Genomic DNA, 10,855 nt, shown 5'->3' on the forward strand with positions numbered 1-10,855 from the left:
TCACAACAGACTCCATGCATTTCTGTGAACTATCTTAGACGCATCAAGTTCAATGGCAAAAGGAATAAACTATATATATCTCTTGAAGATGAGAATCCCTTGGATGATGCCACATCTCTGCAGGATTATACATGCTCAAAGAGCAATCGAATTATCTTTTACTAAGAAAACACTATACACCCCGGATTATATCATAATTGCCTTATGTTTTCTGTTTAGCTCATTATCAGCTTCATCAATGCCACCAATTCCTCTCATTCCTGGAGCTTTACCTTGCCTATGTTGTTTTGATCACCCCCCACCAAAAATGTAACAGAATAACAGATCACCCCCCAAAAATTGTGACACAAGATAAGAGAAATCCCCAATTTTTTGAGGCCTGATTATCACAGCATGTAATAGTAATAGTAGTTGGAGCTACGATCTCCAGTTGATGTTGTGCAAATTCTCATTTGAATCGGGGTTGGAAATTATGAACTACACAAATATTCACCTAAATCCAGTCTTTCTAAAGAGACTTTAGAAAGATTTTTGAGTCCAGAAAATACTCCCTTAGAGTTTTCATCTGTTTCTTGCTCCGAAACTAATGGTTAAGTGAGCTTTGGGTCATTCGGTGGTAAACTTTATTTGTCAAATCAACCTTGCAATTTGGTCTGGAGGAGTTCTATTTTAGTGTAACCAACATTTACATAGGTCCAACCAAAATAAAGGTACATATGGTCAGCCTTTTTTTTTTAAGACCTAAAGCGAAGAAGAAACTTATACAAAACTCCTTCGAGGATGGCATTGCCCTAGGGGATTTAACTAAATCAGAATGAACCAAGAAACTAAAGAAGAGGTATAAGAGAAATAGAAATTGGTAATGCTGTCTAAACAAAATTAAGGTATAAGAGAAATAGAAATCTATAAGAGAAATTTGCAAAATTAAACACCAAAACCGCACAATTCCTCTAATCAGTTAACTAATGTTGCACCAAAAAGTCTGACCAGAACCTAATTGTAAATCTATTTCTTTTCTATCAGCCCCCTATAAAACCACCATTACTCTCAGCTCCAATAGACGTCAATCATGTAAAACGCTTTATGCTCTTTACGACACTCGCACTTATAAAATGAATCCACATCGTCGCCTTCAGTTTCTTGTCTTTAACCAACCGATTCCAACCTCTGCCGAAGAATGAGAGTTGAGTGTCATCTATCACACCCGCATCCTTTTCTTCTTTTGAAACCTCCACGAAGTACCAGTCATCAAAGCTTTTAGGAATCTCAGGCTTGTTCAGCATCCCAACGTCGCTTGGAGTTTGTTCTTTCTGAGACAACTGATGGTACGATACAGCTCCATCTTTAGCACTTTCCGAGCTCAGACTCAAACCAGGTTCCTTATCTAGCTTCAAGGAACGAGAGTTGACAAATTCATACAACTTTGTATAATATGATCCATCCTTGAGCATAGTCAGTACCTCATATGCTGTCAACGGTTTCTGGAAATCAAGTTCCAATGAGGTTATGTGCTGTTCGATGGATAGTTCCGATGTGAATCTTCGCTTCGAAGCTTGATAGCAGCAGCATCATAAGCCTTACCGGCTTCGTACTTCGATTTGAATGTCCCAATCCAAATACGTTGATGGTTTGAATAAATTTGTGCACCCCAACGTCCATTTGGCTGCGAAACAACACCCTTTAATTTTGCAGATGATGCTACGCTGATATCTTTTCTTTGATGGTTGTTCGATGATCCACCGGGACTATTATTGCTGTTAGAATCTGAACAACCTTCTTCTCCTACTACTCCATTCAATGTTGTAATATTTGATTCCATACTCAACATCCCTTGATCTTCCATTAAACAAATCCTCGAAAAAATCTAGGAAGATCAGAATGAAAACAACAATAAAAAAGCCTTCTATTAAATACCCATGTTAGTACTGAATAATCTTTAATGAAAAAAACTTACAGTATATTGAATACGGAACACTGTTCTTGAGGAGCAGGAAGAAAAGATAAGTGCGGATATCGATCGAGTATCTCGATAATCTTATTTGATTTTATAGGAAATCAAATATACATACCGTGTAATCAAACAATAAAATATTAATTTGACGAATTATGGTAAGCACTTCTATTTTAGTTAGGGCTGCACAAAACCGAACCAGAACCAGAACCGAAACCGAAGATTTTAAACCGAACCGAACCGAACCGAAACCATATTGCTATGGTTTATTAATGGTTGTCAGTTTCAGATAACCAAAAATATTGGTTCCGGTTTAGGTTTTATCTCAAAACCGAACCAAAAACCAATTGGTTAACCGATTAATAATGACCATAGCAGAATGAATCTTTTCACACTGATGAATTGTAGTTAATGAATGGCTAGGACTCTTAGGAGGATTATTCGAGTTAAAGCCTTTTGCTGTCATTTTAGTTGCTCGTCATTTATGCCTCTGATATGTTGCCAGTAAACTTTTCTGCCGCTTGTAGTATTGGGTGTACTGTTTGTGTAAACTATAAAGCACTAGCACATTATTGTTTATAAATCATTCGGTTAACCAAAAATCGTATGGTTTTTAACAAAACCGAGTAGAAACAGAAACCAATGAAACCTAATATGCTATATGGTTTCATTGGTTTTCATTATTGGAAAACCGAGTACTTTGGTTTCGGTTTAGGTTTTGCCAAAAACCGATAAAAACCGAACCATGTGCAGCCCTAATTTTAGGTGTGAAAATTGATAGACATTAATGGCATTACCTTAATTAAGAAAAAACTTAGTAAACATTAATTCTTTCCATATTATCACCTTAATTCTTAATTTTATTTCAATATTTGGCCTAACGAAAATCAATGTGATTAATACACAAAGATATTAGTCGCAATACTCAAAAAGGGAAAGAGTCCTTCTTGAAGGAAAGAAAACTAGAATACACGGCTAACCCTAAACGTGTAGGATGTTTTAGCAAAGGAATCCAACTCTTCTTTTTTTTCAACAAAGTGATTGCCAAAATTTTGATGGTAGATATCTCGTGCGTGTAACCAAGAATGGCGTCTGTCTGTATAAATATCAACAAGATTAAAACGACTGATTTCTTAAAATAGCAAGATTCTTTTAGATACTCATATTGAAGAAGGCAAGTTTACTGTTTTAGTTGTGTGGGTAAAATACCCGATGGCCACGTGTCAACATCCTAAGGGATGAATATATGATGAGATGATAAGGTTGGAGCACCGGATCATTCGTTGAGAGAAGGATTTGTCTCAGTCGAGGCAACTGCACAAGCGCCACATGAATGACGCGTGTGTATAAAGGTCTAATCTGCTCAGACGGTGAAGTCTAAAAAGGAAGATCACATTTAATGAAGGATAAGAACAAGACTTGGGTAGTTGGGCATCGTGACGGAAGACTCGGACGATCTATACTACGACCCAGAGGCGATGGAGCACGAGGTTCTCCACAGAAGGACAGAACGATCCAAGGGAGAGCGAGACAACTCGGAGGGAGGACCACGTATGCCATCGCGAGGGACGGTATAGAACGAGTCCGAAAGATCCAGGACGATGGAAGACAACTCACCCAACTCGGACGATCAAGCGACCACGAGTTTATTTTGTCTATAAATACCAGTCCATGTACCAGGAGATGGACAACTTATGTAATCTTAGATGGTCATTCTACTGAGAATTCCTGAGAGAGACTTAGATAGAGAGAAAGTGAGAAATCTAGAATAGATCTGTAACACTTTCAAGGGTAAGACCTTATAATCAATAATAAAACATCTTCTTCTCCGTGGACGTAGGTCTTCATGGCCGAACAACGTTATATGCTTGTGTCTATTTTTACGTTTCATGCTATTTACATCTTGTTTATGTTGAATCTTGTATGTTTAAGTAGTTTTTAGTCTTTAATCTTACTTGGATGTAGTAGTCAGAAAACATGCAGCTACATTTTGGCGCTAGAAACAGGGAGGTATGAAGATCTAATCTACCTCCCTAACAACAACTCTTTATTGTTTTCATAATCTCTGTAAGAGAAGTGTTTTCACACTACAAAGTAAATTTCTGTTGAGATGAATGAGTAGAGATCGGACTCAAAAAGGATCTTCATGATCTGAGAAGTCTAGAAGAACCCCAAGATTAACAGATCTACGTTTTTTCACTAATTTTTTTAATATTTATTGTTGTTTTCGAGATTTTTAAAGTCTTCCTCAAGTAGCTTAGGAGAGTTGTAAATCAGAGTAAACATGGAGTTTTAAACGCTTCGGTGCTCAAACGATCTCCTCCATTAAAGGGCTTGGAAGAGATGCTAGTCAGTAAACTACATAAGGAAGCAATCACCTTATGAGATTTAGAAAAGACGAACTTTTCATGATGTTCACCATCAAACTCACCATAATCTTGGAATCTCCTGCTTAAAAATTTAAATTTAAGTCAAAGAGAGGAATTAATGAGTATATAATGAATCATCAAACTCAAAGTTTGTTTGAAATCATAAGTTAAAAGATGATGATATATATTTCCTAGAATGGGAAAACGTACTCGATCGTCATAATTAGATTCTTTCCCTATAAGGGTATTGCGTGTTGAAAGAGATATTTCCTCGAAAAAAGAGAACTGGAAAAACACCTTTTCTCTATCATCAACACCTCATGCAAATAGGGATGTTTTGACATTTTCACATATCTCCAAAATCTATTGCAAAGTCTTCCTATACTAAGCTGTCCAGTCTGAACTATGACTTAGTAATTGCATGTGACCTGCTAATTTAGGGTCCCACTTTTCTAAAAGAAAAGACAAATTAAGTATTATTGTATATATTGCCGGGAAGGTAATGGTGACGCGGCGATCTGCTCGTGCGAGCCAAGGAGTAAATGGTGGAGCCTAAACAGAAGGACTCGACGATATGGAGCCAGGCGAGGCTCTGATCCCATGCGAGGGACAACCCGATGACCAATATCAGGAAGGACTAACTGATAATTCTAGCTTCGAAGGCGAGGGAAACCCCTTAGAGAAGCATGATGATATTCATCTTACTCAGCCAGGAGGGTTGAACCGCTTGCCGAGACAAGCAACAAACAGTGAGGCCAAGACAGATAGCCCTTCAGACCTCGCCGATGTTAATGCTGCTATCGCAGCCATTCTGAAAACCCAAGAGGCACAGGATAAGAGAATGATGAAATTAGAAAGGCGTAATAGAAGGCTGGAACGGAGAAACCGCAGGCTAAAACGCAAGGTAGCCAAGAAGGTACCACTCACCACCATTGACGAAATCCCAGAGGAGGAAAACCCTTTCGAGCATCTGCAAGACGACGAGCGAATTAACATCCCTGACACCTAGAACGAGGAAACAAAAGATCGATTTCCTAAAGGAAGTAGGGTGTGCCCGACCGCGAGGATAGCCTATCCGAGGGGTCATCAGATGTCGATCCCAAACACAGACGAAACAAGATCGACGAAGTAAATATCGACTAAGAGACCTAGAATCTCTCAGCTGCAAACCCAAGACGAGAGGAGAACTCGAGGTCAACTCGTTCTAAGATTGTGTCATACGTCGAAAAATCGGACGATGACTCAGGGCGATTAAGACATCGCCATCATGAACCATCTTTCTCGCCCGAGAGAGCTCTGGGAAGAATAAAGAAGGCCGAAACCAGGCGAAATGAGGATGAACTCCAATCCCGAGTTGACCGACTCGAGGCAATGTATAGAGAAGCTACAGGGAAGCAAGAGAATAAAAAGTTGGAAATAGTCATGCAAGAAGCAGAACAATCTCCCTTATCCGAAAATCTATTAAGACTGCCATTTCGAAGGAAATGCTCCTTACCGGTGTTCACACCCCCGTTCACAGGAGAAGCAGATGCAATTGAACACCTTAGGACTTATCGTATGACACTGACCCAATGGGACCACTACGATGTGGTGTTGTGTAAATTTTTCCCGGCTAGTCTGAGAGATGAAACTCTATTATGGTATAAAATTCTACCTAGAGCCTCAGTCAAGTCGTTTGCTCACCTATCCGAGCTTTTTTTAGAAACATATATTCATAACAGTCGAATCCGACCAGAAGTTGATGCACTGTTTCAAATATCTGGAGGACCGAACGAGTCGCTTCGTTCCCTAGTGTCACGATGGAGAAAACTATGTGCTGAGATCAGAAAGGTCCCCGAAGACTGTGCGATCTTAGGTTTCAAGAATAGTCTTAGAAAGACAGACACTCTTTTTTCCTGAATGTATGAGGCCATGCCAAATAGCTTGGGCAAGTTTAGAGAAATCCAAGAGGACCACATAGCCTTGGAGGAACTCCAGGATGGAACTTACGACAAGATGGGAAAAGGAACTAGTAGAGGAGCAAATATGGTAGAACCACAAAACGCTCAAGTGCCAGCCAAAGGAGCAGGGCGATCCAACAACGGGTCAACCCAGTTCGACAAATATCGGACTGGAGGATGGAAAGGAAGAAATCAGTCCCAACAAAAGAAGGGAAAGTTCATTGATCCAGTCTATACAAAACTGAATAGCCCCATATCCAAGATCCTCAAGAAGATCGATGGACAACATAAAATCACTTATCCGTGGAACAAAGGTCATCAACCAGAACAAACTAAAAATAGGACTGACTTCTGCGAATTCCACCAATTTCACATCCACACGACAGACTCGTGTAGGGACTTAAAGAAGGTATTGCAAGATATGATTAACGAGGTAAATCTCCAAGAATACATTGCACAACCAACAGCTCCACCCACCTCTGGGGCACCCATACATCATGTGGAGATCCCTCGCGAGGCACAGTACTTAGGCTGCAATACCATTTCACACTCGGCGATAACCACCCCCGTGCGAGAAGGAATATTATTGGAACAATTCACAAACGAAACTTCAAAGGCGATGAAGTTTTAAGTCTAACTAGGGAGCCCCCAATCGAAGAATGGATGAAACTACCCACCAACTTTTCGTCTTTGGAGGCACCCGAAGGCGGACAAAGCCATAACTACCCACTAGTGGTCACGATGCCCATCGCACTCCCCGAGCACGAGGGAGAGGAAGCAAAAACTAAAGCACTACCCTGGGAAATGCCCAAAATCTTGATCGATGGTGGCAGTTCTGTTGAAATCTTATTCTATAAAACGTTCAAACAAATGGGCCTCAAAGACGAGTGCCTCAAACCCTCGACCTACAACATATTTGGCTTCAACGGGTCATCAACCCGCCCAAGAGGAGAGATAACATTAGAAATTCAGGTTGGAAGAATCCTTATCCTAACCACTTTCTACTTAGTAGATGTACTATCCCCCTACACAGCCATTGTCGGACGATCCTGGGTCCACGGAATCAAAGGAGTGGCCTCAACTTACCATCAAAGAGTAAGATTTCCTACGCCTGATGAAGTGGCAGAAATTATTGGAGACTCTGGCGAAGCAAAGTATTGTTACAAGATGGACGTCCAAAACGGCGAGAACAAAGTAAAAACACAGGCGAGGAGGGCTAGAGATATTGATAACTCGAGTGAAGCCCGCGACTACACTACAACAAGCGATGCACCAACACTCTTGTATGACGCCTCAGCCTCGTGTAACACCATAACCTCGGGACCGACCATACAGACCTTATAGCAATCACAGAACCTCCCCGATGAGGGAGAAATCGAACCTCGTCCTCATAACAAGGACTGAGACACCCTAAGAAGAGTCATGTAGAGTATCACAAAGGAATCAACTTGGAATGGAGAATATCGCCACCCAACCAACGAGTAACCTTTAAAGAGATAATTCAACCAAGGTCATGACATATCATGCTACAACCACCACCATCTGGCAACAACAAGTCGTCGACAGGACCCATGGGAATCTCTTCCCAAAAATTGGCTACTGATTGGATTATAGACGTTGCGGCCACAAGCGCTTTACTATCCTTATTGGAATATTACTCAGGTTATAGCCCTTGCCTCGAACAAAGATGCGCACCTCAGTCAGGCACAACATACACAAGGCGAGAGCACACCCCCTCCCAAGTCCTCGGCTATACATTAAGCCCCTGGCCATCCATCAAGAAGGCACGAACGCTTCCAAGCCCAATTAGGCCACTAAAAAAGCTTACCTCACAAAGTAGGCCGGGAGCAAAGCCAAAAATGTTACTTCAAAGTAATGAGAAGCATTAACGCAATTATAGCTCATCTCTCACTAAGTACAATATACAGCTCACGAAGGTTGATATCTAGAAGTTAGGGCTTCGAGCCCCTACTTGTAAGCACGTTATGCGACCCTCCTTTTAATACTAAGGGCTCACAAGGTACGATAATTCGACTGAAGCCAAGCTGAGAGAGTTGGAGGAGAAGATAAGGAAGCTGTCAGGAACCGGCGAAGAAGACAAGCTCGCCGAGGTTATAAGCGAGGCCGAGAGGACCCCTTTCACCCAAGAGCTAGAACTAAGGGCCTTCCCACCTAAGTGAACGCTCCCCACCTTCCCATCGAGGTTCGACGGCACGGGAGACGCAGTTGAGCATTTGAAAATGTACACACTGTCCCTAATAAAATGGAAAAACCATGAGGTGGTAATGTGCAAATTATTTCCTGCAAGCTTGGAAGGCGAGGCAAGGAAATGGTTCTACAACCTCGCACCAGGAACAGTCAACAATTATGAGACTCTAGTCAAAGCCTTCCTGGAGACATATATGCACAACAACAGACCTCGGCCCAGGGTCAACAGGTTATTCACCTTGGCCCGACGGTTCAGAGAACCTCTCAGATCATTGACCGATAGATTGCGAAATTTTTGTACAGAGATTGGGAAAGTACTCGTCGACCAGCAGATATTCGGATTTGAAAACGCACTTGGGAGATCGAATCCCATCTGGGTAGCCATGTTCACTGAGAAACCACAAATGTTGAAAGAAATGAGGAAAATGCAAGAGCATTTCATCGCCCTAGAAGAAATCCAGGAAGAGTCAAGAGATATAGGAGTGCAAGAAGCTAGTTCAGCACCCGAGTCAACGTCGGACGATACTCAAATACGGCCCGAGAAGAGACCGAGTCCGCCCGTGCGAGGAAATGGGAAGAAGGAATGGATAGCTAAAGGGAAGAGGCCAAGGAACGAGGCGAGAACGTACACCCCTTTGAATGCTCCACTAGAAGAAATATTCAAAGAAGTCGAAAAAAGGAGTGACATCATATACCCAGCTTCAAGAGGGATACAGTTCGAAGAGACCAAGGATCACCCGAAATATTGCCATTATCATCAGTATCGAGGTCACTCTACAAACAACTGTCGAGAAGTGAAAGACATCGTGCAACACCTTATCAGAGATGGTTATCTGTGACAGTTCGTCCGACATCCAGCCTAGACGACCGTAGCGCCCAATGCACCAGTCCATCAGGTTCGGATTGACAGATCCATGCAGTTTGTCAACACGATTTCGCATTCCGCCACTCAAGCATACAATCTGAATCCCGGAATAATGTCTAGAATCCACAAGAGAGATCATAGTGGGAAGGAAATTTTCAGTGTAGTAAAAGCTTTGCCTATGGAACCATGGATGGTGCGACCTATCTCTTTCTCGTCCCAGGATGTCCCGATGAACGGCTTAAGTCGCAGTGATCCTTTGGTTATTACCCTGCTAATTGAGGAATGAGGGGTAAGAAGGATACTAGTAGATAGTGGGAGCTCCGTCGAAGTACTCTTCTACGATAAGTTCAAAAAGATGAAGTTTTCGGATGATATACTCGTCCCGTCAACATATCGTATATACGGTTTTAATGGGACGGTAACCATCCCGAAGGGCGAAGTAACTCTAAGGGTATCAGATGGAGGTGGCTACCTGGATACTTTAACCACATTCTGTGTGGTTGATGTCGACTCGCCCTATGAAGCTATTATCGGAAGACCATAGATCGCGGGAATCAAAGGAGTGGCATCGGCCTATTATCAAAGATTACGGTTCCCAACGTACAAGGGGATAACAGAAGTCGTAGGAGATCCACAGGCAGCCTGAGAATGCATGCAAGCCGACGCCCAGATAAATGAGGAGCGGCGAGCACGGCAAAGGGGAGAGAAGAAAAAGGCTAAAGAAGCCAAAGTCGCAGAAGAACTGGAAAAGGTTATTTCGCAAGCGGTCATGGCTTACTAAGTACAAGGAAGGAGCCTTCATAGCAATTAAAGGAGACGATGCCGGTGAAGGAATCAAGACCAAACTTCTCGGCCGTGGAACCTACTCGAGAGGTTAATTTGGGAACTGTAGAAGAACCAAGGGTGGTAAGGATCGGGTCCTTACTATCAGACGAACAAATAAACCAGCTCGTGGCGATGCTAAAGGAAAACATGGACGCATTCGCATGGAACATGCACGATATGGAGGGTATAGATCCAGAGGTATGCTGCCACCATCTAAGGATCGACCCAAGCTTCAAGCCAGTCAGAAAAAAGATGAGGCGAATCGCACCAGAATTACAGGCGGCCGTCGAGAAGGAGCTAAAGAAGTTACAGGAATCGGGAATAATTAGGAAATCCCACTACCCACAGTGGATATCTAACATGGTCGTGGTACCAAAGAGAAATGGAGGATTCAGAATCTGTATCGACTTCAGCGACCTGAACAAAGCTTGTCATAAAGACAGTTTCCCTCTCCCAAGTATCGATCAAATGGTGGAATCTATAGTGGGGTACGAGGCACTAACGTTGATGGAAGGATACGCGGGGTATAACCAGATCCCACTGGCTCCCGAGGATCAAGAACACACCTCCTTCTTTACACCAAGGGGCCTATACTGCTACACCAAGATTCCGTTTGGGCTGAAGAATGCAGGCGCCACATATCATAGGTTGGTGGGGGATATGTTTGAGGACCAGATCCACAACACCATTGAGGTCT

General features: G+C 42.4%; 3 protein-coding genes across 3 annotated transcripts; 2 read left to right on the top strand and 1 right to left on the bottom strand.

Annotated features, from left to right (window-relative positions):
• Nucleotides 1-1,067: 1,067 nt before the first annotated feature.
• Nucleotides 1,068-1,843, bottom strand: LOC113271931 (AP2/ERF and B3 domain-containing transcription factor At1g50680-like). Its single transcript, XM_026521854.1, has 2 exons — nt 1,582-1,843; nt 1,068-1,468 (listed from the first exon to the last, which is right to left on the bottom strand). Exons 1-2 carry the CDS (start codon nt 1,841-1,843, stop codon nt 1,068-1,070), a joined length of 663 nt encoding a protein of 220 aa, XP_026377639.1.
• A 5,158-nt stretch (nt 1,844-7,001) lies between these two features.
• Nucleotides 7,002-8,440, top strand: LOC113271932. The gene is made up of 2 exons (XM_026521855.1): nt 7,002-7,543; nt 8,281-8,440. The coding sequence occupies exons 1-2, from the start codon at nt 7,002-7,004 to the stop codon at nt 8,438-8,440; spliced, it is 702 nt and encodes a 233-aa protein (XP_026377640.1).
• Nucleotides 8,441-8,545: 105 nt separating this feature from the next.
• LOC113271933 lies at nt 8,546-9,307 on the top strand. The gene has a single exon (XM_026521856.1). The coding sequence runs from the start codon at nt 8,546-8,548 to the stop codon at nt 9,305-9,307; it is 762 nt and encodes a 253-aa protein (XP_026377641.1).
• Nucleotides 9,308-10,855: the final 1,548 nt, after the last annotated feature.

Source organism: Papaver somniferum, chromosome 4 (genome assembly GCF_003573695.1).
Source record: "Papaver somniferum cultivar HN1 chromosome 4, ASM357369v1, whole genome shotgun sequence".
NCBI classification, from domain to species: domain Eukaryota; kingdom Viridiplantae; phylum Streptophyta; class Magnoliopsida; order Ranunculales; family Papaveraceae; genus Papaver; species Papaver somniferum.

Bases quoted from the DNA above. Each gene is read 5' to 3' on its own strand.
- LOC113271933 (XM_026521856.1), top strand. From the start codon at position 8,546: ATGTGCAAATTATTTCCTGCAAGCTTGGAAGGCGAGGCAAGGAAATGG.
- LOC113271931 (XM_026521854.1), bottom strand. From the start codon at position 1,843: ATGGAAGATCAAGGGATGTTGAGTATGGAATCAAATATTACAACATTG. The intron at 1,469-1,581 runs GTAAGGCTTATG...AACCGTTGACAG, and splicing joins CAAATCGAAGTACGAAGCCG to CATATGAGGTACTGACTATG.
- LOC113271932 (XM_026521855.1), top strand. From the start codon at position 7,002: ATGCCCATCGCACTCCCCGAGCACGAGGGAGAGGAAGCAAAAACTAAA. The intron at 7,544-8,280 runs GTATGACGCCTC...AGGGCTCACAAG, and splicing joins AGCGATGCACCAACACTCTT to GTACGATAATTCGACTGAAG.